The 27,892-nt window shown below is 50.8% G+C and overlaps 1 protein-coding gene across 1 annotated transcript; it reads left to right on the plus strand.

Moving 5' to 3' along the window:
- Positions 1 to 1,528: 1,528 nt before the first annotated feature.
- PPP2R1A (protein phosphatase 2 scaffold subunit Aalpha) lies at positions 1,529 to 27,138 on the plus strand. Its single transcript, XM_044281676.1, has 15 exons — positions 1,529 to 1,686; positions 6,687 to 6,777; positions 7,131 to 7,231; positions 7,297 to 7,529; positions 8,736 to 8,883; positions 8,974 to 9,129; positions 9,233 to 9,347; positions 14,053 to 14,123; positions 15,182 to 15,316; positions 18,397 to 18,570; positions 20,271 to 20,331; positions 21,613 to 21,767; positions 22,203 to 22,345; positions 24,575 to 24,666; positions 26,295 to 27,138. The coding sequence occupies exons 1-15, from the start codon at positions 1,609 to 1,611 to the stop codon at positions 26,309 to 26,311; spliced, it is 1,770 nt and encodes a 589-aa protein (XP_044137611.1). The 5' UTR covers positions 1,529 to 1,608; the 3' UTR covers positions 26,312 to 27,138.
- Positions 27,139 to 27,892: the final 754 nt, after the last annotated feature.

Below are 27,892 nucleotides of genomic sequence, written 5' to 3' on the forward strand. Positions count from 1 at the left end.
ACTGATAGGAGTGGTGGTGGGTCATGGTGGCTGTCCTCACTCCCTGGGGCTGTGCGGAGAATGGAGGTCACACCCTGGACCTTTTGGGGCTCCCACCTGGTGTTGGATGGGGGGGGGGAGTGTTGGATGTTAGGTAGACGGGTGCAAGGCAGGAGGACAGATGGAGGGGCCGGAGGATGATGGTGGAGTCAATGACCAGGCCCACTGGTCATAAGAAATAAAGTCTCTCTTTACTAAATTGATGATGGGAGTAGTAGTACAAATAGCAGAAATAGGCACAAAGTATATTAGTGTATTCTTTTCCCAACAGCTGTGTATAGGCAGCAATGATGGTGGTAGTAGTAGCCTCTATCTCTTTCCCTGTACACTGTGCATGTAATTCCGTTCTCATTAAAGCCTCATGCACACGTCCGTGAAACACCGGCCTGGATTCCTGCTGAGTGCAGGAGCGCACTGCGTTATTGGTTGCTATGACGCCGTGCGCTTCCTGCTGCCGCCGCAGTACTGTAATGCATAGATCACAGTAATATATAGATCATACCAGTGTATTACCGTACTGCGGCGGCAGCAGGAAGCGAACGGCGTCATAGCAACCAATGACGCCGTGCGCTCCTGCACTCAGCAGGAATCCAGGCCGGTGTTTCGCGGTCCGTGTTTCACGGACGTGTGCATGAGGCTTAACTCTTTCTGCAGGTCCTGGGCTTAGGGGTGCAGGTCTTAGATCCAGGTGGCCGGTCCGTCTTGATGGGCACTGAAGCAAACCACCCTCTCCACAAGCAGTAAAGTCGTATTGCCATAACCGAGCGGCGCCTTCCTCTGGACCCTGTGCACACCCTCCATGGCTCTTCTGTCTATAGAGGTCCGCTCTCTTTCCCTGAGGGGGTGTCTCTCTCTGGCAGCTTTTTAGTCTCGGGAATGGTGTTTCCAGGACGAGGCTTCTCTTTGGGCCTCTTGGCAAGAGCTCACACATATAGTATTGTCTCTAACCAGGAGGCGGAACCAGCCCATCACCCTGGAAACTAGGCTGAGACTGCCATATATGACCCTTTGAGATGCACAGTGTCACCGGCTCAGGGGCATCACCGCTATGTGGTGGGCACAAAAGAGGGTAATCATCAGTGTCGGGGGACGCCAGCTCCTTGCCTCTTCAGAAATTCGTTGTACCTTACATTTTACATTGTGATTAGTGGAAGAAACAACAGTCTTAATACATTCAAAGTTGAGGAAAATATTGTCTTCCAGCCGGCTGAGGTAATAAACCTCCACGAGAACCCCATGAGGCCTTCACAGTCCTCTGACAACCTGAGGCCCACATCTTCCCCTCCTCACTTGTTAGAACTTGTATCTGTCCTTTCTAATAAAGTTACATCAACTTCTGCCCATAAGGCCTTCACCAAAATGGCGACCCAAGCCTCAAGCGTTCGACGTCACGAGCCAGCGGCCTAGCAACGGTCTCCAGGGAACGTTTCCTCAGCTGCGTATGACTCGTTACTATAAACAGTGATAGGCCGTGACGTCACCGTAAAGGCGGGGCTTCCTACCCCTGCTTGAAAGCTTCGGAGTCCCCGTGTCCAGCCCTTCACTTTCTGCCTGACAGGAAGAAACAAGATGGCGGCGGCAGACGGGGACGACTCTCTGTATCCCATAGCCGTGCTCATCGACGAGCTGCGCAATGAGGACGTGCAGGTGAGGGCGGCCGGGGGCTGGGGTCTGACCGCCGGGGCTGCCGCACACCCTCCGGGCCCGGGGTGGTCGGTGCTGCCCGCTCCAGCCTCAGAGAGTCCGCCCGGCCTGTGCTGCCCGCGGAGGGCATGCTGGGGCTTGTAGTCCCGCACGGCAGGGCACGTGACCTTCTGAGACTGTGAGGACTGGGTGTAACTGATGTTTCGCAGCGGCGAGGCTTAGATACAGGGGGCGGTATCGCAGCGGCGAGGCTTAGATACAGGGGGCGGTATCGCAGCGGCGAGGCTTAGATACAGGGGGCGGTATCGCAGCGGCGAGGCTTAGATACAGTGGGCGATATCGCACAGCGGAGAGGCTTGGATACAGGGGGCGATATCGCACAGCGGAGAGGCTTGGATACAGGGGGCGGTATCGCAGCGGAGAGGCTTGGATACAGGGGGCGATATCGCACAGCGGAGAGGCTTGGATACAGGGGGCGATATCGCACAGCGGAGAGGCTTGGATACAGGGCGCGATATCGCACAGCGGAGAGGCTTGGATACAGGGGGCGGTATCGCCCAGCGGAGAGGCTTGGATACAGGGGGGCGGTATCGCCCAGCGGATAGGCTTGGATACAGGGGGGTGGTATCGCACAGCGGAGAGGCTTGGATACAGGGGGCGGTATCGCACAGCGGAGAGGCTTGGATATAGGGGGCAGTATCGCACAGCGGAGAGGCTTGGATACAGGGGGCGGTATCGCACAGCGGAGAGGCTTGGATACAGGGGGCGGTATCGCACAGCGGAGAGGCTTGGATACAGGGGGCGGTATCGCACAGCGGAGAGGCTTGGATACAGGGGGCGGTATCGCACAGCGGAGAGGCTTGGATACAGGGGGCGGTATCGCCCAGCGGATAGGCTTGGATATAGGGGGCAGTATCGCAGCGGAGAGGCTTGGATACAGGGGGCGGTATCGCCCAGCGGAGAGGCTTGGATACAGGGGGCGGTATCGCCCAGCGGAGAGGCTTGGATACAGGGGGCGGTATCGCCCAGCGGAGAGGCTTGGATACAGGGGGCGGTATCGCCCAGCGGAGAGGCTTGGATACAGGGGGCGGTATCGCCCAGCGGAGAGGCTTGGATACAGGGGGCGGTATCGCCCAGCGGAGAGGCTTGGATACAGGGGGCGGTATCGCCCAGCGGAGAGGCTTGGATACAGGGGGCGGTATCGCCCAGCGGAGAGGCTTGGATACAGGGGGCGGTATCGCCCAGCGGAGAGGCTTGGATACAGGGGGCGGTATCGCACAGCGGAGAGGCTTGGATACAGGGGGCGGTATCGCCCAGCGGAGAGGCTTGGATACAGGGGGCGGTATCGCCCAGCGGAGAGGCTTGGATACAGGGGGGTATCTGGTGGCGGTTGTGGTGGGGCCCCCCGTTCTCTCGGCCGGTGGTGGTGGGGGCCCTCCGTTCTCTCCGTCCTCTGTCTCCAGTCTAGACCATGCTGTAGGCAGAGGACGGCATTAAAGGGGTCTTCCAGCTATCACTGGACTGTGCCATCTCCTCCTGGGGGTCTGTCTGGGACCCCTTAGTCCCTGCACGTGGTTCCTCCCATCCAGATGGCGGACCCCAGCGATCCTTCTAAGGGAGGAATACCCCTTTAATACTGAGCACTGCTGCATGGCATGATGGGAAATCCTCACTGAACGGAAACATTGGTGTGACATCAGACTGCCCACCTTATAGCAGGGTGCCTCCATATAGTACTACAACCCCCATCGTTGTCAGTACCCGCTGCAGTGTTGAAATTCATCACGTTCTCGGTTCGCTATTTTCTTCGATTTGGAACCGGTGACACGTCCCGGATCCGTGGGTGCCGCCGGGGAGTCCCGTTACCATAGTAACTGCTGACTGCGGGGTTCTGCTGTCATTCGTCCGTCTGTATTTTTAGCTTTCTGCAGATTTCGGGACGAGGCTCTTGTATGGCGGCGGCGCCCTGCTCTGGCGGACGTCTTCTCCGCGGTTTATACTTGTGTGGTGGAAACCATCAGCGGCTCCCGCACGGCTTCCGAACGTCGCTGAGCTGAAGGCGTTCTCTTTAAATGTAATATTGACGACCATTCCTCGGAGAAGGTCCCCTAAGGGGTTAAAAAATAAAAAATTCCAATTTCTAATCGCCCCTTCCATAGTATTAAAAATTATAGAAAAGCTAAAAAAAATATAAAGGTCGTTGGCATTGCGCCTCCCAAAATACCCGAACTATAAAAAAAAATAAAAAATTATTTATCGCGTGCAGTGACCGCTGGAACTAGGGCTGAGCGGATCGGGGTCGGATTCTTTTTAAAACGTATAATAACGTGGGCTCAGTCCTGCTGTAAAATGTATGGCCTCCGCGGAGGTCTTTGTGAGGTTCACCTCGCTTCTATCAGGTGTGGAAAGATGGCCGGGGAGGCTGACCGCCGCCTCCTGCCAATAAACCAAGTGACGCCTCGATACTTGCAGAAGCTTTGGGAAGGCCTCCCTGGAGGCCATACATTTTACAGTAGGGCGGCGCCCATATTACCGTAGTTTTTAAAAGAACTTGGTTCGGATGCAGCAACACGAACCCGATTCGCTCGTTCGATCCTTGATGTAACGAAAAATAAAATCCCGAGGGCCGATTTGCCGCTGTTTTTGTTGCTTCACCTTCCCAAAAAAATTAAAAATGAGCAAAGTCATACAGACCCCATCAGTACTTTTTATTAGTATTATAGCGATATTCCCATCACATACAATGGGGGCGTATCGCTAGGATGTGCCCCCATTGTCTGATGGGTGCGGGGAGAGCTGTGGCTGGAGCCCCGGGGTTTCTCGGGGTGCGTCTACCACCAAGCGCTGCTCCCATACAAGTGAATGGGAGCAGATCCCCCCCCACACGTGCAGCCCCCGCTCCCAGGCATTTATATGGGGCAGACGCTCGGCTATTTTCGGCGGCCCCGATGAAATGAACGAAGGGCAGCTGCGCACGCACAGTGCACGCTTTATTAATTTCCCCCCTCCGTTCTCGTTGTAGGTGCCGGTCCCAGAGGTGGGACCGGCACCTATCAGACAATGGGGGCATATCCTAGCGATATACCCCCATTGTATGTGATGGGAAAACCCCTTTAACCCTTAGGCCCCTTTCACACGGGCGAGTTTTCTGTGCGGGTGCGATGCGTGAGGTGAACGTATTGCACCCGCACTGAATCCGGACCCATTCATTTCTATGGGGCTGTGCACATGAGCGGTGATTTTTCACGCATCACTTGTGCGTTGAGTGAAAATCGCAGCATGCTCTATATTGTCCGATTTTTCACGCGACGCAGGCCCCATAGAAGTGAATGGGAAGCGTGAAAATCGCATAGCATCCGCAAGCAAGTACGGATGCGGTGCCATTTTCACGCACGGTTGCTAGGAGACGATCGGGATGGAGACACGATCATTATTATTTTCCCTTATAACATGGTTATAAGGGAAAATAATAGCATTCTGAATACAGAATACATAGTAAACCAGCGCTAGAGGGGTTAAAAAATAAATAATAAAATTTCACTCGCCTTAGTCCACTTGATCGCGAAGCCGGCATCTCCTTGTGTCTCCTCTGCTCAACAGGACCTGGGGTGAGCTGCTCCATTAAATACCGGTTAAGGACCTTTGATGACGTCACTTCGGTCATCACATGGTACGTCACATGATCTTTTACCATGGTGATTCACCATGGTAAAAGACCATGTGATGACCGGAGTGACGTCATCAAAGGTCCTTAACCTCTATTTAATGCAGCAGCTCACCCCAGGTCCTGTTGAGCAGAGGAGACACAAGGAGATGCCGGCTTCGCGATCAAGTGGACTAAGGCGAGTGAAATTTTATTTATTTTTTTAACCCCTCCAGCACTATTATACTCTGCATTCTGTATTCAGAATGCTATTATTTTCCCTTATAACCATGTTATAAGGGAAAATAATACAATCTACAGAACACCGATCCCAAGCCCGAACTTCTGTGAAGAAGTTCGGGTTTGGGTACCAAACATGCGCGATTTTTCTCACGCGAGTGCAACGCATGATAATGTTTTGCACTCGCGCGGAAAAATCACGCATTTTCCCGCAACGCGCCCGCCTCTTATCCGGGCAAAAAAACTGACCCCCGTGTGAAAGAGGCCTTAGGATACTGGATGTCTTTTCATTTTTCTACCTTGAGCCATAACTTTTTTATTTTTCCGTTCCTGTATCTGTATGAGGGCTTATTTTTTGTGGAACAAGTTGTTAATATGGCATAAAATGTAGTAGGAAGCGGGAATTTTTTTTTTCCAAATGGGGTGGTATTGGGGGAAATTTTTCGGTTATATCTACTGAGCTGTGTGGGGACTCATTATTTTGCGGACAATCTGTAGTTTTTATTTGACTCCATTTTGGACTGTGTGTGACTTTTTGATCACATTTTATTACTTTTTTGGGGTTAAGAGAAGCGATGAAAAAATGACAAATTGGCTGTTTTTACTTTTTTGTTATGATTTTGAAGCTTTTATTTGAGCCTACAAAATCCTATATTTTTTAATTCTGGACAATCGTGGCTTTTTGACATCCATTTATTGCTCATTTCTCATGTTGGCCTGCCACCTGGTGGCTGAAATAAGTATTGCAGCTTAAATGCCCTGAGACTCCTTCTGCTGGAGTTCCTCTTTAGCTTGGTGGAGCTCTTACTGGTAGATGCAGTTTTTGGGGGGGTCCAGGGATCGGGGCGCACTCTCTCTGCTGGAGTTCCTCTTTAGCTTGGTGGAGTTCTTACTGGTAGATGCAGTTTTTGGGGGGTCCAGGGATCGGGGCACACTCTCTGCTGGAGTTCCTCTTTAGCTTGGTGGAGCGCTTACTGGTAGATGCAGTTTTTGGGGTGTCCAGGGATCGGGACGCACTCTCTCTGCTGGAGTTCCTCTTTAGCTTGGTGGAGCTCCTACCGGCAGTTTCTCTCCCTTCATCCTGAGGTTCAGGAGATGATCTTTTCTTCTTGTCTTGCAGCTTCGTCTGAACAGTATTAAGAAGCTTTCCACCATCGCTCTGGCCCTGGGCGTGGAGAGGACCCGCAGCGAGCTCCTGCCCTTCCTGACAGGTAGGTGTGGAGATGATGACCACCAGTATAGCTGACTGATGGGGCTGCGTCTCTGCCCCGTGCCCTCCTTAGTGCCACACTTTTGGTAGTGGTTGTTCCTGGTATTGCAGCTCGGTCTCATTCACATTGGGATCTTCTGTCGGCTGTGATACCAGCGGAGAGCTGTGGCTGCTTCACTCAGCAGATCATAGGGGCTGCGGAGAGGAACTCAGGAAACCCTAGAAGAGATTTACGTATTATATTTGCGTTGTGCGCACCACTTGCGGTTTTGGCCGATGGGTGGAGACATTTTAGACAGTGGCTTTCGCAGCAGATCCAGTGGACGTGGCAGTAATTCTGATTTGCCTTTGCAGATACCATCTACGATGAGGATGAAGTGCTGCTGGCCTTGGCTGAACAGCTGGGGACCTTTACCTCCCTGGTCGGGGGACCCGAGTTTGTGCATTGCCTATTGGTAGGTGTAGCTGATGACCCCTCCACCCGCCCATGTAGACCCCTCTGACCCTGTCTGTCTTGCAGCCTCCTCTAGAGAGCCTGGCCACAGTGGAGGAGACCGTGGTACGGGACAGGGCGGTGGAATCTCTTCGTGCCATTTCCCATGAACACTCCCCCTCGGACCTTGAGGCGCACTTTGTGCCCCTGGCGAAGCGCCTGGCCAGTGGAGACTGGTTCACTTCCCGCACGTCGGCCTGCGGTCTGTTAAGCGTCTGCTACCCCCGGGTGTCCAGCACCGTCAAAGCAGAACTCAGACAGTGAGTAGTTGGACTAAATCCCCCCCCGTGCAGTCAGACGTTCCATTGTGACATCCCTCTGTTGTTCTTCTTGGAAATGTCTGTCCCTTCCAGTCCACTCAGTTCTGACTGTTTCAGGGAACCTTCACACTAGCGGTTTTCTTTTCCGGCACAGAGTTCCGTCCTTGGGGGATCAATACCGGAAAATAACCGATCAGTTTTATCCTAATGCATTCTGAACGGAGAGCGATCCGGATGTCTTCAGTTCAGGATGGAGATACTACCGCAGCATGCTGCAGTTTTATCTCCGTCCAAGATTCCAGAGCACTTGCCAGAGTGCCGGATCCAGCATTTTCTCCCATTTGACATGCCTTAATGCCCCAAGTGATCCAGCATTGCGGTCTGCGCATGCTCGGACCGGAAAAAATGTAAAAAAATATATATATAATGCTGGATCCGTTTTTTCCGGATGACTGGACATGCAGACGGATCAGGATCCTGCATGTGTTCTGACGGATCCGGCAGGCAGTTCCGGCGACTGAACTGCCTACCGGAATCCTCTGCCGCACGTGTGAAAGTACCCTTAGACTGTGTACGCACCCTATTGGTAAGGGGGGGGGGGGGGGAATAGTAACACCCGGTTGTCAACTTCCATCCATCTCCATGCGGGACAAGGGCTTCTTGCACATGACCGTTGGGTGTTTTGCGGTGTGCAAGTAGCAGATATGTAAAAAACGGATACCGGCCGCGTTCATTCTGTATTTTGCAGGACGGAACAGCCGGCCCCTAATAGAACAGTCCTCTCCTTGTGCGTAATGCGGACAATAATAGGACATGTTTTATTTTTAAATTTTTTTTTTTACGGCAGAGGATGTGTCCAGTCTTTTCTGAAGCTGAACTTCACTAAACCATGAAACTTCAGTTGTCTTATGAGTTTTCCGGAAGGCGGTGAGAAGGCCACAACGCTACTGCAAGCGCTCTGCCTTCTCAAACAGCTGATGGGTCGGACCCCCACCGATCAGTAAAAAAATAAATAAATCTCGGCAGACCCCTTTAACTTCAATATGTTCCACCATCTCATAGTCCCTTGGGATTTCAGAAGCTGAGATTTGAGTGTCTGTTTGACGCTTGCACTGTGGTGCCATTGTGACCTGGAGGAAACAGAGGCAGCGCAGTGGCTCCTCATATCTCAGCTTCCCGGTGTTCACATTTGTTCTCCCCCTTCAGGCATTTCCGTAATCTGTGCTCGGATGACACCCCCATGGTCAGGCGAGCCGCCGCCTCTAAATTGGGGGAGTTTGCAAAGGTTTTGGAGCTGGAGCACATGAAGAGTGAAATCATCCCCATGTTCTCCAACCTCGCGTCTGATGAGCAGGTATCCCTCCGGTGTCTGAGATCCGTGGGGCTGAATTTAACCACTTGCGTAATACCGTGCAGGGTCTCATCGAGCGTCATGTTTTCCCAGGATTCTGTGCGTTTGCTGGCCGTCGAGGCCTGCGTCAACATTGCCCAGCTGTTACCACAGGAGGAGCTGGAGCCGCTGGTGATGCCAACGCTGCGCCAGGCGGCCGAGGACAAGTCATGGCGTGTCCGTTATATGGTGGCAGACAAGTTCACTGAGGTAGGTGATGCGCTGTGGGTGCTGTGACCTCTTATATCCCCTGCAGTCTGTAATATAACCCTCATCATTACTAATTCCTGTCATGCCTTGCCCTTTCATCCAGCTCCAGAAAGCTGTTGGACCCGAAATCACCAAAACGGATTTGGTCCCTGCTTTCCAAAACCTGATGAAGGATTGTGAGGCTGAGGTCCGAGCCGCAGCCTCCAACAAGGTGAAAGGTGAGCGGAAAACGCCGGTCTACTCTCACAACGCGGCCGTTATTCCCTGGTCTCGCGGTCAGATCTGCTTTATTTGTTTTACATTACCGTGCTGTCTGCCAGTTCATGCCCAGACCTCTGAAATGTAGGAGATGGGGCCAGGAGAGGGCGCTGTCTGCCAGTTCATGCCCAGACCTCTGAAATGTAGGAGATGGGGCCAGGAGAGGGCGCTGTCTGCCAGTTCATGCCCAGACCTCTGAAATGTAGGAGATGGGGCCAGGAGAGGGCGCTGTCTGCCAGTTCATACCCAGACCTCTGAAATGTAGGAGATGGGGCCAGGAGAGGGCGCTGTCTGCCAGTTCATGCCCAGACCTCTGAAATGTAGGAGATGGGGCCAGGAGAGGGCGCTGTCTGCCAGTTCATACCCAGACCTCTGAAATGTAGGAGATGGGGCCAGGAGAGGGCGCTGTCTGCCAGTTCATACCCAGACCTCTGAAATGTAGGAGATGGGGCCAGGAGAGGGCGCTGTCTGCCAGTTCATGCCCAGACCTCTGAAATGTAGGAGATGGGGCCAGGAGAGGGCGCTGCGATGTGCTGATTGAGAGCTGGGCAGTACAAGCTGTGTCCATTTGTACCATCATCCTCTACTGCAGCCCTCCAGCTGTTGCAAAACTACAACTCCCATCATGCCTGGGCATACTACAGCTATCAGGGAATGATGAGAGTTGTAGTTTTGCAACATCTGGAGGGCCATGAGTTTGACATCCATCCTCTACTGCAAAGGATTGGATGGCAGCAGTATCTGTGCCGCAAGAATACAGTTATGGATGGAATAAAGCCAACCTGCGGCTCTCCAGCTGTAAAACTACAACTCCCACCATGCCCTGCTGTAGGCAGACTGGGCATACTGGGAGTTGTAGTCTTGCAACAGCTGGAGGGCCGCAGGTTGGCCATACCTGGAATAGAGGAAAGGAAGCGGAGCCAGCAAATAATACAGTGAAAGAGCGGTCAGGGAGAACACTGGGGAGTGTGCAGAGCACAGGGGGATCACCATGCTGATTACAACGATACCTCTCTTTTGCCTGTATGCTAAACAGCTGCCGAGGTCTGTGTTTTTATTCATATGCAGATGAGCACCAGGAGGCAGGGCTGAACCCTTTGAGCACTGCGCTCTGCACTTTGACAGGGCTAGACATCCGTATGCTGAGGGCAGAGCGGTGTCCTAGCATCTACATGTCATATACACTATGTACTATAGCAGGGATGGCCAACCTGAGGCTCTCCAGATGTTGCAAAACTACAACTCCCAGCATGCCTAGACTGCCAACTGCTATCGGCCTACAGCAGGGCATGGTGGGAATTGTAGTTTTACAACAGCTGGAGAGCCGCAGGTTGGCCATGCCTGTACTATGGCTTTCTGAGCAGATCTCAGTGTGGTGAAGCTAATCTATGTATTTCTGCTTTATTCACAAGCACAATGTATGGTTATAGACACCATCAGGATGAACCATACCAGTCAGTATGTCTGGCTTAATAGGGCTGATCCTGCTGACAGCCTCTTTAAGGCCTCTTTCACACTACCGTATGGCTATTTCAGTGTTTTGCGGTCCATTTTTCATGGATCCGTTGTTCAGTTTTTTCCGTATGGCATATACAGTAATTACATAGAAAAAATTGGGCTGGGCATAACATTTTCAATAGATGGTTCTGCAAAAACGGAACTGACACGGAAGACATGCAGCTGCATTTACGTATGTGTTCCGTTTTTTTTTTTCGCTGACCCATTGACTTGAATGGAGCTACGGAACGTGATTTGCGGGCAATAATAGGACCTGTTCCATCTTTCAACTGAACGGAAATACGGAAACTGAATGCAAACTGGGTACATTCCGTTTTTTTGCGAACCATTGAAATGAATGGTTCCGTATATGGAACGCAAAAAACGTCCCGCAAAATGAAAACAAAAAAAAAAAACTAGTGTGAAAGAGGACGAAGGCTTATAGATTGGAGCATGGCGAGGAGTAGATTGTGGCCTACAGTGTCGAATGCTGCAGAGAGCAGTCACCGTTGCGTTCGGCTGTCAGGTCATTGGTCTCATCTGGTAGGTTGTGCTGGTAGGATGTTTGTTTTTTTTGTTTTGTTTTTTCTTAGGAGATACTAGTTTCTGATGGCGCTTTTCCAGTGTCTCCGTACAGGACGGCTCTTGGAGATTCAGTTCCCTGCCTAAGCTATATTCATGAAACACTTTGACAATTAGAGAGTCATCCAAAGTGTGACTGAGCCCATCAGAGTCTGTGAATGCATCAGACTAGGGTGACGAGGTGTCGGAGGCGGCTGGAGCTATAGACTTCTGGCCCATTCCTCTTTGACTCTTTCCGATCCTGCAGCAGACAGTCCCATCGAACTGTTATCAGTCATTTTTAGTATGTTTTTCTGTCATTAATCCGGCTGAAGGCACTTAGCCGTGGAAGCTTACTGATGGTGCCACATAGTACTTTAGTATTATATATGGATACCTCTGCTGTGAGGATAAAAGTGCCCCATGGATAGACTGCCGCCCTGAGCCCTGCAGAGCCGGGTCACGCTGAGATCTTAATTCTTCATGTGACATATTAGATTTCATTATACGATGCCCTTCTGTTTGACAGAGGCTTCTGCCCCTCCAGGCCTCCTTAGCAGCACAGCCAAATGTCCAGTAAGGAGCAGCCCCAGATCTTCCAGCCCCGCAGCACCACAGAACGGGAGGAAGCCTCATTAGGAAATCTCCTTCTAATGGCCGTTAAGCCCTGAAACCAGAGCGACCAGAACAGTCCTTAGGATAGACTTACTGGTGACTCAAGAGTCAAGACCACCCATGGATTCCTCTCGGTGCCTATCCAAGAAGACAACTATCTGTTTCAGACGCCCATTCCTTTTTATAGCTTTAGCGTAATAACTGGTAAAGTCAGGGAACGTGTCTAAAAGTGTGCACGGAGGGCCACAAGTGATTCCCGGGGGAGCATGGAGGGTTTCCTCATAACCATTGCTTATAGAAGAAACCTTGTCTTAGGGCTCTTTCACACTTGCGTTCTTTTCTTCCGGCATAGAGTTCCGTCGTCGGGGCTCTATGCCGGAAGAATCCTGATCAGTTTTATCCTAATGCATTCTGAATGGAGAGAAATCCGTTCAGGATGTCTTCAGTTCCGGAACGGAACGTTTTTTTGGCCGGAGAAAATACCGCAGCATGCTGCGCTTTTTTCTCCGGCCAAAAATCCTGAAGACTTGCCGCAAGACCGGATCCGGAAGTAATGCCCATTGAAAGGCATTGATCCGGATCCGGCCTTAAGCTAAACGTCGTTTCGGCGCATTGCCGGATGCAACGTTTAGCCTTTTCTGAATGGTTACCATGGCTGCCGGAACGCTAAAGTCCTGGCAGCCATGGTAAAGGTGTAGCGGGGAGCGGGGGAGCAGTATACTTACCGTCCGTGCGGCTCCCGGGGCGCTCCAGAGTGACGTCGGGGCACCCCATGCGCATGGATCACGTGATCGCATGGCACGTCATCCATGCGCATGGGGCGCTCTGACGTCATTCTGGAGCGCCCCGGGAGCCGCGCGGACTGTAAGTATACTGCTCCCCACTACTACTATGGCAACCAGGACTTTAATAGCGTCCTGGCTGCCATAGTAACACTGAAAGCATTTTGAAGACGGATCCGTCTTCAAATGCTTTCAGTTCACTTGCGTTTTTCCTGATCCGGCAAGTGGAGTACACGCCGGATCCGGACAACGCAAGTGTGAAAGAGGCCTAAGGAGTTCTTAAAGGGGTTATCCCATGAATATTGTAAAAAATGTAAAATCAAACATCATATAGTACATGACAATACCCTTTCTAACAAAGCTGGAACCAGCCCTGTATGTTACATGGGTCCAGAGATCTCCACATTTATTGCTCTGCTAGATTTATATCAAGCTGACAGCTGAAGGGGCGTGTCTTTTCTGCTGCAGCTCAGGAGGCGTGTCTCGGCTCCCCCGATCACAGCTCAGGGGTGGTGTCTTTTCTGCTGCAGCTCAGGAGGCGTGTCTCGGCTCCCCCGATCACAGCTCAGGGGTGGTGTCTTTTCTGCTGCAGCTCAGGGGGGCGTGTCTCGGCGCCCCCGATCACAGCTCAGGAGGAGTGTCTCGGCTCTACCGATTACAGCTCGGGGGGGGGACGGGACTGGCGTATCTCGGCTCTACCGATTACAGCTCGGGGGGGGACTGGCGTGTCTCGGCTCTCCTGATTTACAGCTCAGGGGGACAGTTGAAAGATGAAACTGAGCATGTGCGGCCTTCGCAGTGAGCAGGTCAAAGAATTAAGAGATGAAGTCGCACTATACAGAGATATTTTATCGAATTACCCAGTAGCTGTGCACAACTTGTAATTACACAGTTACAAAAGTATTCAGATCCAGGTGCTGGTAACTGTAGAATATTGTTCTGCTTCACTGAAATCTGAGACGTGTCACTAATTGTCTTGTAAATTGCACACGTCAGAGTGTGCCTCATAGAAAACGGTGTGTGCCTCCTGTATCGGTCCCCTTACATATTTGCTTCCTTCCCCCAGTGGGATTTGGTAGGGCCGTGGTGAGTGCCGAGATGTGCTCATGTAAGAGGTAATGGGGTCGTGTGACGGCACGACTACCTCTCCTTACTGAGGTCCTTCTCTCCCGCCGCTCATCTGATCCCATCTCTTCCTTGTTTGTTGCAGAGTTCTGTGAAAACCTGTCCCCTGACTGCCGGGAGAACGTCATTATGACGCAGATCCTGCCGTGCATCAAGGTAATTCAGCTCACAGGTGTCTTCGGAAAAAGCCACTGCAGCCGAAGCCAGAAATGGGTCCAGCAGGAGGAGACGTTCTTTCTTTAGATTGCACCTTTGTTTTGCCTCCACTTCTGCTTTTGGGGACAAAAAACTGCAAGAAAAAGTCCCACAAAGATTGCAGTTTTTTTTTCTCACATTCTTTGTATGAAACCTCTAATGGCAGGACTTAAAGGGAACCTGTCACCCTGATTTTGGGCTATTATCTAACTGCAGATATGGAGTCCACATCACTATTTTATTTTTTCCTACTGCCCCCCGTTCCCTTACTGTCCGAGCTGCACTGAATTACATTGTCAGGACTGCTGGGCATGCGCATGAGCCCTCTCCATTATGTTGGAACAGCACAGCAGACCGGACCCTGTATTTCACCGCAGCTTTGAGTGCCGACAGAGGGGGGACCGGGGCAGCAGGAGAATATATAATGGTGATGTGGAAAGGGAATCTGTCACCACGATTGTGGACTATTGTCTACAGTCATAGATGAGCAGTACTTGCCGATAAACTTGCCCAATATCCACAGGGCAGGACATGCATGTCTGGTGGGCGGCTGACCCATAGCGATGAGCGGAGTGACTGCACACGTGCTTGACCACCACCTCACTCTGATGGTGAAGGGGATGCAGGGCTCAGCTGTCGGACTCCCTCCGTCCACTTACCCCCTGTAGATAGGGGGTTGAGTTTAAATCTTGGCACATAGCGGGTGGAAGCCCACAGCATTTCCTGAGCTGAATTTTTCATATATTTATATATTATATTCATATGACATCAGGCACCTGACAATGAGCGGATCGGTTATCCTCGGGGGCAGCTACTGACAAGTGAGGTCAGCTGTGTCCTCCAGACTGGGGGTGGCGCGCCCATTGTAGTGGACTGAGGGCCTCACCCTCCCACTACACGCATACACCATGAACTGTGAGGACGGGCGGGCAGCCGCCTAGATCAGTCGGACGATTAGCAGATTACGATATGACTACGACGCGTCACTTACTTGTATTTTCTGCTTTCTTTATTGTTAGGAGTTGGTGTCGGATGCCAATCAGCACGTGAAGTCTGCCCTGGCCTCAGTCATCATGGGCCTGTCTCCTATCCTGGGCAAGGACAATACCATTGAGCATCTTCTTCCTCTCTTCCTGGCCCAGCTGAAGGATGAGGTGAGTGCGTAGAGGCCGCCGAGCAGCAGCGTGGATCCGCAGATACAGCAGTGCCTGGTAGTGATTCAGTTTAGAGCGGCCATGTCACTGCTGCGCGCAGTCCAGTCCCGATGACGGCCTCAGCATTTAATGAGGAGAGACGGAGATGGTGCTGCTCTTGGTAGACTGGGAAAATGCACAAATTGCACACTTGTCACTTATACGTTTTTTTTTCAGATCGTTAGAGGTTTTCTGGGATTTTCATATTGATGGTGTGTCCTCCGAGGATAGACCATCAATATTAACATCCCGGAAAACTGCTTTAAAACCAGAGGGTGATACTATATCCCTAAATGATATGTGCCTACAGACACAAGGCCATTGGGGGCAGGAAGCCGTGTGTCCGTCCTGTGGGTGGTGCATTCACGGTTGGCAATATCCAGTTACCTCCGGACTGTTATATTCTACAGCCTCAGCGCTGTCACCGCTTGTATCCAAATGCGTGGCGATAGGGACAAATATGGGACCTTTGTATTGTGCAGTCCCCGCGTTCACCAGTCATCGGGGCCGGTGATATTTCTCCTAGGATCCAATCTCCAGTGTTGAGATATGGAATCTACCGCGGATCCTGAACTGCCACTCGGCTACAGTCCGGCTATAAATGAAACCCCCTGATCGACGCGTTTCCCATATCCCTACGGCGGGTATTTCATCAGGAGCTGCTAGTGTAAAGAGTCATGGATGTTACAAAAAGCCTAACGTGCAGAGTGGATTTGCGGTAGGTATCACATAGCCGCACCGGCGCTAGTATCGCCGCGCGCGGCCGCCAATCTCTGCTGTTTAAATGGGCGTAAGTGCGATCGTCTCACCTGAACTGTTGAAAACCTTATTTAGAGAGATGTTTTACAGCAGCCGCCCTGCCTGTAGGGGAGCATTCACAAGGTGACGTATCTAGGGATTTCCGTTTTATGCGTCGTCTCTCTGGCGGTCTATGGTCCCTTCCTGGTTCATTCTCCGGGCTGCGTGTAAAGTGGGAGAAGTCTGCTTTATCCCCCCTGTTCTCATTACTCTCCGCGTCCGTCTTTACCAGTTCCTCTACAAATGGTGGATCGGGTCAGATATTCGGGTGCGGTCGTTTCCTCGCATGTTCCTTGCTGTCTTAGAACATCCGAAAATGTCCTATTGTTTAAATCGCATTTGGTGATATCATCCGGGATGAGCGGATCGACTTCGTATGAAACATCTGAAGTCGATTCGCACAAAACGTCGTTAGAATACTATACGGAGCGAGAATGTATTGGCTCCGATGAGCCGAAGTTATTACTTCGCAAAGTCTCGCGAAACTTCGTGTAATAATTTCTACAGTGAAAAGCCTTGTACCGCATTCGGTTTCATACAGCATTCTAACAATGTTTTATGTGAATCGCCTTGAGATGTTTCCTCCGGAGTCGATTCGCTCATCCCCCAGTTATCGTGTAACATAAAGTCCTGCAGTTCTCTCTGACCACTAAGCCTCATGGGCGCCACTTCTTGTTCTGGACAGTTATGTGCTAATCCTGCCGTAATGATTTATAGGTGACGGATCCACCACTCGTAACAGGTGATATCACATCTCATCTATGCTTCCCGTGTACAGTGACCTCCGCACAGGTCAGAGCCCAGAGGACTCTCCCATAGAAGCCAATGAGGTCCCCTCCCGACCTTGTGTCTATGGCCCCTGGGGCTGCCGTAAAGACATTTTCTAATGCTTTGTAAATGATAAGACCAGTTCAGGTAAGATGGCCGCCCCCATAATCACGTTCAGGAAAGAGAATAAAAGGAGATTAAAAAAAAGACGCGTTACCATCTGTTTCTAACTGGCAGATAACCGTTTTGGTGACACATTTCCCTTGTCCTGGTGACGTTTACCATTATCACTATCGGGGAGGATTAACCTCTTCAAAATGATTTATTTACCCACAATTTTAGCAATTTTAGATACATTTAATGTTTCACCCGATAATCATTCCGTGAAAAGTCATTAGATGCTTCTTGGCGAATCCCACATTGGTCTAGCTAACCTATAGGCCCCTGTACAGCAGGGAGGCACGGCAGCCCCACAGTCGGTGTATGTGGTGACTGCGGGGAATCGTACAGACATGCCTCCTTCATCCACACTGCGGCCCCAGCATCGAAGGGACTAATGGCCCAAATCGCCCTCCAAGAACCCCCTTCGGCCTAACCCTCACCTGCCACATTTACAGTCCTTACAGGCTGCAGCCCTTCGGAGTCAGGTGGGTGTTACATTTCTGGCACCTTTATTTTCTAACTCTTCAGCGATCCTTTCAATTGAGGAAACGAGGGGCACGTACGGGGCTGCAGAGCATCGCCAAAATATTCCAACCTAAAGGCTTGATTTAAACAGTAAGACAGGGATCAGCAACCTTCGGCACTCCAGCTGTTGTGAAACTACAACACCCAGTATGCTCCTTTCACTTCTGTGATAGTTCAGCCAAGCAAGTGTGCATGATGGGAGATGTAGTTTCACAACACCTGGAGTGCCAGAGGTTGCTGACCCCTGCAGTAAGGTATTCCTTAATGACATTTTGTCCAAAAATAGGCTGCTGCTTAAGGAAGCGGCACAGCAACCATGTTGGCGGTTCTGCACTTTATTTTTTTTATTAAGCACTTCCTCTTTTACCCACTTGGGGGAGCTCTGTGCATGATAGTCACCACCACGCTGGAGATGTTTAAGGTGAATAGAGCCCTAGGCTTCTCCGATCGCACCACGAGAGGCGCCGTTTGTACAGATTAAAGCAAAGCTAAGAATCCATTAATGGATCCGTATTTATTGGGACGAGATCTGATTATTCATTTCTCCCCGTCAATATAATCCGGCCTGAGTGTGCACTTTATGTGGGATTCGGAACAGATGTGACTGACGCATGTCTTTTGAGTGCAGGCGCCTTTAAAGTACTTCAGCATGTGGCGTCCTAAAGCAGAAGGGTGCAAAAATAAGGGGAAACTAAGAACTCCCAAAGTCGACTGGTCTATAAGGGGTTAAGCCCCTCCTGTTGTGCTCAGTGTCTCAGCTGCTTCATCTCCTCTCTTGATCTCCGCAGTGTCCAGAAGTGCGGCTCAACATCATCTCCAACCTGGACTGTGTGAACGAGGTTATCGGCATCAGGCAGCTCTCCCAGTCTCTGCTGCCTGCCATAGTGGAGCTGGCGGAAGATGCCAAGTGGCGCGTGCGTCTGGCCATCATCGAGTACATGCCTCTCCTCGCCGGACAGCTGGTAAGTGGCGCGTGCGTCTGGCCATCATCGAGTACATGCCTCTCCTCGCCGGACAGCTGGTAAGTGGCGCGTGGGTCTGGCCATCATCGAGTACATGCCTCTCCTCGCCGGACAGCTGGTAAGTGGCGCGTGGGTCTGGCCATCATCGAGTACATGCCTCTCCTCGCCGGACAGCTGGTAAGTGGCGCGTGGGTCTGGCCATCATAGAGTACATGCCTCTCCTCGCCGGACAGCTGGTAAGTGGCGCGTGCGTCTGGCCATCATCGAGTACATGCCTCTCCTCGCCGGACAGCTGGTAAGTGGCGCGTGGGTCTGGCCATCATAGAGTACATGCCTCTCCTCGCCGGACAGCTGGTAAGTGGCGCGTGCGTCTGGCCATCATCGAGTACATGCCTCTCCTCGCCGGACAGCTGGTAAGCTGTAAACCTTTGGACTGTAGTGGAAATAGCAATGGTTGTGGTTAAGAGCCACAGAACTAGAACACATCTTTTCTTAAAGGGCATCTGTCAGCAGTGTTTTTTTTTTTTTTGTCTTCTTCTTACTAGGACACTGTCCTAGTGCAACTGGCAGCTGAAGGCATCTGTGTTCGGATGTGTCAGCAATGCTGAGAAAAATGATGTTTTAAAGGGAGTCTGTTACCTACCTGACCGGTTTCAAACAGATCGCATTGTTCAGTGGGGCACAGACATGACACTGATGTTACCCGTGGTTAGTTTTTTATCATATGCTAATGAGCAGTCTCAAGTGCCCAGGGGCGGAGAGTTTTCTGAAAGTGCCTAAGTGCCTCCGCCTCACTTTCGCCTGACTCCGCCCCTCAGTAAGCTCAGGCAGGCCCTGTGACTGTGACATCATATTTCCCTATAGGCTGTTCACGCATCACTGCCGGGCCCGGGCCAATTTCACGTCAGTAACTGGTGCATGCGCACTCCATATCCCTGTCCCTCTGCCCACAGTGGGCAGAACACTGCGCATGCTCAGGCCCGGCAGTGATGTGCGAACAGCCTATAGGGAAATATGACGTCACAGGGCTGGCCTGAGCTTACTGAGGGGCGGAGTTAGACCAAAGTGAGGAGGGGGAACTTGGGCCCTTTCAGAAAACTCTCCGCCCCTGGGCACTTGCGACGGCTCATTAGCATATGATAAAAACGACTTTTTGGGCGATTTGAAGCATCAGAAGAACTAAACACGGGTAACATCCGTGTCATGTCTTTGTGTCCCACTGAACAATGTGATCTGTTTAAAACCGGTCAGGTAGGTGACGGACTCCCTTTAATATATGCGAATGATTAGTTTTGCGTAGTTCCACTTTATTCTCTGTGCCGTTTGGGTAGAATTTAGTAATTTACTCAGGTTACGCTGCAAGAAATGTCACGGTGACCAGATCCATTTAATTCGCGCACTCGGGGCACCCATCTGGCTGACGACACTTCCACAGCGAGACTCGAGCTGGGGCTTGTGGGCACATTTCTGCTTTCAGCTGTCTGGTTAATAGATGGGCTCATGTAATCGGAGCCTGCGAGCGGCTGATGGCCAGACGACCGGCTGCGTCCAGAGCCGTGGCCGACATTACATCCTCCCTGGGAGACTCTCCATGACGCATGGATGAATTCTGTGCCGCTCTTCACCAGCAGTGGGCACTCTGCCCCATCGTCGGATGATGCTCTCCAGAAAGCAGTGATTGACGTTTCTTTTCCTTGCAGGGCGTAGAGTTTTTTGATGAGAAGCTGAACTCTTTGTGCATGGCGTGGCTGGTGGATCATGGTAAGAGACGTCCCTGACACTTGTGGCCAACACGTAGAGTAAGAAGACATCGCTTTCAGCTGCTGAGGGCTATAAGACAGCCTCCATTAACCCCCTAATGACTGCCAGTATATATTTTTATGGTGGTCTGTAGCGCCATGACTTTATGTATGGTTGTCACCCTGGAGCCTTGAAGACCAGGATTGGAGGAACCTCTCTTCTCAGCTGTTTAACCCTTTTTAAAGGGGGTCTGTCAGCACATACTAGTAAGTGAAGTCAAGTAGATGTGCACTTTCTTTCCCCTTGAATACAGTGTTTTCTCCCATCCTAAGCCCCTTGATGCGACGAGGACTTTGCCGTTGCCCTCCTGAGGCTCCGGTCATCGTCGCTGTAGGCTGCTCCCCCACCACTTTGACTGGCAGGGCCGGGCACCGTAGCTGGAATCATGCCTGGCCCTGAAGTCTCACTGTGGCATGTTTGGCGCACACAGCACAGAGCTGGGGATCTTCGGACAGATGGGCATCTTCAGGGCCAGGCATGATTACATCTGTGCTGCCTGGCCCTGTCAGTCAAAGTAGTGGGCGCACAGCCAGCAGTGAGGATGAGCGGGACCTCTGGGCACAACGACAAAGTCCTTGTTGCATCAAGAGGCTCAGTAACATATCATCATAAAAAGACGTTTTTCAGAAAATTGGGACCGTGGATCAGGATGGTAGAAGGAACATTGTATTTTCAGGGGCACAGCACACATTGACACAGTGGGATGGCTTAATTTACTGGTATGTGCTGAGAGATTCCCTTTAATCATGGCAGCCCAGAGTGACTGTGGCGTGATCCCAGGAGCTCCAGTGACCCAAGCAGAGACTGGCGTCCCCTGTGCAGTCAGCCTTCGGGATGTATAAAGGACCCAGGGCTGTCTGTGCCGTAGGCCTGACATGACGTTGTGCTCTTCTGACAGTACGTGCGGTAATGTACTGTACAGGTACATTCATGTAGTATGCGAATACAAAATAAACTGGTAAGTTAGTAATGCCTTAAAAGGTTTTTCCGAGATTTTAATTCTGATGACCTATCCTCTGGGCCATTACGATGTGAAAAGGGATTGCAGTGACTGGAAACTGACTCTAAGCCTAAACAGCCCTGGTCTTTAAGGGGTTAAGTGCATTTCTAGATATTAATCTTTGATAAAACTAATCTGTGTCCGAGGCCACCAGCTATAAAGTAGTAGTTTAGAGCACCATGGGACTACAGCTCCCAGCATTCCTCCTCAGTAAGTTGTACTCGCCCCTCCTCTGTTCTCAGTGTATGCCATCCGAGAGGCTGCAACAAGCAATCTGAAGAAGCTGGTGGAGAAGTTCGGTAAAGACTGGGCTCAGGCCACAATCATCCCCAAGGTGCTGGCCATGTCCAACGACCCAAACTACCTGCATCGAATGACCACGCTTTTCTGCATCAATGTAAGTGATGAGCGGGCTATCCTCCACTCGTGTCTGTTTTTAGTCGTTCCGTCCTCCACTCGTGTCTCTGTTTTTAGGCGCTCCGTCCTCCACTCGTGTCTTTTTTTAGGCGCTCCGTCCTCCACTCGTGTCTCTGTTTTTAGGCGCTCCGTCCTCCACTCGTGTCTGTTTTTAGGCGCTCCGTCCTCCACTCGGGTCTCTGTTTTTAGGCGCTCCGTCCTCCACTCGGGTCTCTGTTTTTAGGCGCTCCGTCCTCCACTCGTGTCTCTGTTTTTAGGCGCTCCGTCCTCCACTCGTGTCTCTGTTTTTAGGCGCTCCGTCCTCCACTCGTGTCTCTGTTTTTAGGCGCTCCGTCCTCCTTTTATGTAATCTTGGGGGTCATCATGGGGGAGGGGATTGCTTACATTACTCATCATCTCACTGCTTTAACCGCAGGTTCTGTCAGAGGTTTGCGGACAGGACATCACAACCAAGCACATGCTGCCCACAGTGGTGCGGATGGCCGGCGATGCTGTTGCGAATGTACGTTTTAATGTTGCCAAGTCTTTGCAGAAAATAGGACCCACTCTGGATAACAGGTAAGGACGCAAGAGTGTTGGTAGCACAATGCATAGACCACGGGTAGTCAGCTGGCAGACCGCAGGCCGAATCCGGACCACGGGAGCCAGCTGTCAGGACCCCCTGCATGTCCCGCATTCAACTGTATGTGTTCTGTCAGCTCCCTGCATCACCGTTCCCTGCTGTCCTTAATTCAGGTCATTGCGCCTTTTGCGCAGAGCCACATACAGCACACCGCGGAGCAGTGGTGATTCACGGTTTGGGGAACATGTGGTAGGTGACTAGTTAAACTGGAGGCACTGAGGGTGTATCACCGTGTCTGGGGGTTACCGAAGGAAGCGTGATTGAGGGGGCCTCACTGTGTGATCCAGGTACTCTATGTGGGGGCACTTAAGGGTGCGGTATTCTGTGTGGGTCACTTCACAGAACATCCTACTTTTTTGGGACACTAAAGGGGGCATCATACATTGCATGGAAGCCACTAAATGGGCATCGCACTTTGAGGGGAGCACTTTGAGGGTATCACTTTGTGTTGGACGCATAAAGAAGCCTCCTACAGTGTAGGGGCACCAAGGGGGCACTAAAGGGATATCCTACTGTGTCCTAGGGGTATAATTACTGTTGGGTGGCTCTAAGGGGGCTTTATTACCGTGTGGTTCGGAGACGGGGATTAGGTGGGATTACAGGTGTGCTTTATTGTAATAAAAAAACATTGCTGCTGCGGCACCACACAACGCTAGTGGACCTTCTCCTGACCGCAGACCCAGATATGTGGACCTTTACTGAATGTAGTTGAGTATCCCGTACATAGACCCTCACTGACATTTCAGGTATTTCTCAATTTCTACCAATTAAGAGGCGGCTGCTGCAACACGTTTGTTTTTGAGCATTCCTACCAAAAATAAAGCGGAGTAGTGGGTGTCCGGCCACCGCTCTGCGGTTTTCTTCAGTCCTGTAGACGCTTGACCGCCGTTCTACTCCAGCTCCTCTTAGCCGTGGGCTGCAATCCTTCTAGCAATCAAGGGTGGCTGCTATTAGATCCCCACAGATCTAGTGTCTATCACCTGTTCAGTGGTGATATTTTCTGCAGAGATCTGAGATCTGCAGAGAAGATCGCCAGTACAGATGAGTAAATGGATTCCTCTGGAGGAGCGAGCGGCCGGCAATCTGCTGAAGGGGCTCGGCGCCTGGTGCTTTCTGACGGCTAATAGTGTCGCGAGAATCCATTCTAACCAAATTCCCTCCTTCTCACACCCCCTTGATTGACAGGGCCAGACCCTGTTGCCTGCGCTGTTGCTCCAATTCGGTGCAAGCGCAGAGGATCTGCTGCTGCTTTCTGACGGGCACGGATTCTGGGTTCACCCAGTAGTGGAAGCAGCAGAGGCTTCGGATGCAGGAGTCCACTTCCAGGTGCACCCAGAAGACAGTTTCTCCCCCTTGTAGAGCTACATCGGCATGAAACTGCATCAGCGGTCACACATCTGTGACTGGCGGTGCTTTAGATCCACGTGATCTTGCACCGCTTTATTTTTTTGTAGTTTTATCTTTGTTCTTGGTGTAGTAGAAATCGGCTTTCTTACGGGCTTAAGCCTGTGTAAGCGAGCAGAGCTGCAGTATAAAGCACTCGGCATTTGATGCTCAGCTGAAGTGTAGCTGTTCGGTAATACTTTGTAATTGGATTTCAGATTTGGATGTGATGGTAGTGAACCTCTGTGTCCGTGAAATTTACACTTCACTCTCCACTGTTAGGTAGCGTTACGAGCAGCAGATGGCGGGATTCCTGCCGCCCCGCTCGTTTCGTCTCCAGTTTACCTAATTAAGTGCTTGATTGTACCAATTGTTCCAGAGCCTCTGGTGATGAATGTGTCCCTCTGGTACTAAAATAGCGGCTCTGTCGCATCTTTGAAAATTAGAGCTGCATCCCCGGGTGATCGGGAAGATTCAGAGGCGAATCGCGTTTCATAATTTCTAAATAAATAGTCTGATATTTGCCGGGGGCAGCGATGGAAACCACGGGCACCAGCCGCTTTCTATTCTCCTGCTTATTCTGGGGGGTCAGTATGTAAGTGCAGTCCTGGGTGCAGGAGGAGATGAGACCCCAGAACATCCGTACATCAGCCAGATGTCGGGGCCCTGTGAGCGCTGTTATCAGTGCGGCATCCACCGCAAGACGGGACAAAGGGCGTAAACGTCAGTGATCCTCTGCCGATATCCGCGCCAGTAACCTTTCTTCATCCTTGCACTTCTAGCACTCTGCAGAATGACGTGAAGCCGGTCCTGGAGAAGCTGACTCAAGACCAAGATGTCGACGTGAAATACTTTGCACAGGAAGCAGTGACAGGTACGGGGCCTGGTCTGAGATGGACAAGACACTAGGGGGCAGTATAAAGCAGGGACTCGGAGAGGAACTTGGCCGCAGGCGAGCATTTGTCAGAGCAGCGCCACTCGAGCTAAAGAGCAATCTGATATGGCAGCCCGAGCCTCGCTTAACCCCTTCCTCACTGCGCCACATAAATAAACGTGCTGATGGACTGGACACTGCCTCATGTGGGGAGGGTAAAGGGAATCGGTCATCGCGGTTCTGGGCTATTGTCTGAGGTAATACATGAGTAGTGCTACACATAGACCCCTTTCACACGGGCGAGTTTTCCGTGCGGGTGCGATGCGTGCGGTGACTGTATTGCACCCGCACTGAATCCTGACCCATTCATTTCTATGGGGCTGTGCACATGAGCGGTGATTTTCACGCATCACTTGTGCTTTTAGTGAAAATCGCAGCATGCTCTATAGTGTCCGATTTTTCACGCGACGCAGGCCCCATAGAAGTGAATGGGAAGCGTGAAAATTGCATAGCATCCGCAAGCAAGTACGGATGCGGTGGTTATAAGGGAAAATAATGGCATTCTGAATACAGAATGCATAGTAAAACAGCGCTAGAGGGGTTAAAAAAAATATATATATAAAAATTTAACTCCCCTTAGTCCACTTGATCGCGAAGCCGGAATCTCCTTGTGTCTCCTCTGCTGAACAGGACCTGGGGTGAGCTGCTGCATTAAATAGAGGTTAAGGACCTTTGATGACGTCACTCCGGTCATCACATGGTCTTTTACCGGTGACCGATTCCCTTTAGTAAGATCGGGCTGACAGGACTGATTGCCCGTCCTGTACTATGGAAGGCGCCTGAAGTAATTGGCTCCCTGTCACAGAAAACCCCTGATCACGGCGCCAGCACTGAACTCTGTGTTCCCAGATGCGGACATGCTGCTCCTGCGTTCAGATTGTTGCTAAGGAAACCCTGTGCCGAGGGGCTTAGAAGGCGAAGGGATCTGCATGCTTGTCCCATACAGATCACAGGGATAAGCATCTGGCAGCGCATAGATAATGTTCTTGCTAAGGCCGCGCTCACATCAGTTTCATTTTTCTAATCTGTGAGAAGAACGGACAAAAAAAAAAACAGGATGTTTATCCCCCCCCCAATGCCCGGTCCCCTCATATAGATGATACTTACTCCGCTCCCCAGCACCCGCATCTCTCCTGATCACCACACAACCACCGCTGCATTCTGTGACTGGGGGCGCAGCCAATAGCAGGCCGCTCCGGGGACAAGCCTTCCTAACGTCACCTGGGAAGGATGCAGGGCGATCAGGAGTGACGTGGGTGCAAGTATAATATAGGTGTGAGGGGACCGGGCATTGGGGGGGCATATTCTAGACTTTGGATAACCCCGTTAATCTGTTCCTGAGGCCTCTTTCACATGAGCAATGCAGATCGTGTCAGTCTGTATAAGGGGGGGGCGGTTTCTAGACTACCGGAGACTCCCGTAAGACGTTGCAGCTAAGCCAGAGTCACTGTTCAGAGCGGCGTCCTAATGGATCCGAGGGAATTCTTTGTTTGGGATTTGTTATAGTATCTGACAGCTTTTTACGATCTCTACTGCTTTTTGTACTTATTTTGTTCTCTTTGTTCTAGTGCTAGCTCTGGCATGAGAATATCCATTGACAGAAGCCTCCGGCGGTGGCACTCCGCTTCTGACAGAACCTTTTTTTTTTTTATTTTTGTTCCCCTTGCACGACTCGCTCACAGTTTTGCCCTCTGCACCACACCCTTTGGCTCGATCCTACCTGGTGGTGTTTGGTCTCTCCCACAGCCTGGAATCTCTGCTCCCCTCCATACATAGTGCTGAACATTACTTCAAATGAATCGTTAGTGGCTGTGGCTTTTAACTCTTAATATGCTATTACTCTGTCCAAAAAGGACTCCGAAGGGGATCATTATGTTCATATCAAGTTTTTACTACATGAAAGTAATCTAGGTCGACTGGGAAGGGAATATGGCAGCTTATGATTTTTGTGAAATGATGCTTTCAGGTCTTTATTCCTATACTATGCTGTTTAGTGTTTTTACCTTGTGTAAATAATGGTTAGGCGCCCCGTTGCCGGTGCGGCTGGGGCCGAGCCACTCGTACAGAGATCTCTCTGCAGCAGCTTCACCGGCAAAGGGGTGTCGAGCACGGACGCAGATTTTAATGGAGCTGCCTGCTGCTTGTCCCTCGTCTGAGAACACTATATTGCCATAGACCACCTATATTCAAGCTGCTGTTTTTGTCCAGAAATAAAATGTATTAAGTTTAAATTGTTTCTGAAGTATAACCTGCAGTAAAACTCCTTTAAAAACGCCTGCAGTTGGAGGAGAAAAATTTAATATAGTCCAAAGTACGTAATGTTTGCAACTTCGATAATTGCCTTTGAGTGTCTATCAGTCGAGCTGCCTTGATTGTAAAATTACATAAATAAATACAACCATTTTGTTTCCAGAGGTTTTAGTTTTTTGTTGCATTGATAGCACTTTTAACGGTGTCAGACCAGGAGAAGTAATGAAGAAAACCTCCCCAGCCCTCTCTAATGTCAAAATTGCTTAGCTGGGGCTCCTGGACCAAGACTCGTGCACTCGCGTTTTTGGCTTCGGTCTGTGTCTTAAGCACAAGAACTTTCTCCATTATAATAAAGCTTGAAGACCCATTGGTCAGTCCCTTGAAGGAAAGCTCTGAAGTGCCCTTACCAAAGAAGAATGCTGCCACTTTTTACCCAGCATGGAAATGTTGATTCACTTGAGATGTTTCTTCTGTTTTAGAGCCCTCGCCGTCTCTACGATTCATAGGGTTGTGATGATTTGGAAGGCTTGCACATTTCAGGTTCAGAAGTCGGACAAGTTCTGCAGGCTGGTTGATTGGGTTAAATAGTTCTACATGATAGTCTTGTCTAAAGCAACCAGTCTAAAGATTAAGATCAGAAGGTCAAAGTGGCTTGGTAGCACATAAACCCCCACAACTTTCTCTCTCGCTCCCTGTACCATATTCACCATACACAATCAAAAGTAGTCTTCTAAAGAGGTGGTCACCTCGAAGAACAGTTCCATTTTACAGTATGAGGCAATTGAATGTCCATCAGTGCAAAATCTTGTGGTCTTCTCAAAGAGATGGTGTTTTGGGCACCCACTTAAAAAAAATTACCAATTGGAAGATCCCAAAGTAGTCCTTTTCACACGGAGACAACTTGTATAAAATATGC

The sequence above is a fragment of the Bufo gargarizans genome, chromosome 2, assembly GCF_014858855.1.
Source record: "Bufo gargarizans isolate SCDJY-AF-19 chromosome 2, ASM1485885v1, whole genome shotgun sequence".
Taxonomy (NCBI): Eukaryota; Metazoa; Chordata; class Amphibia; order Anura; family Bufonidae; genus Bufo; species Bufo gargarizans.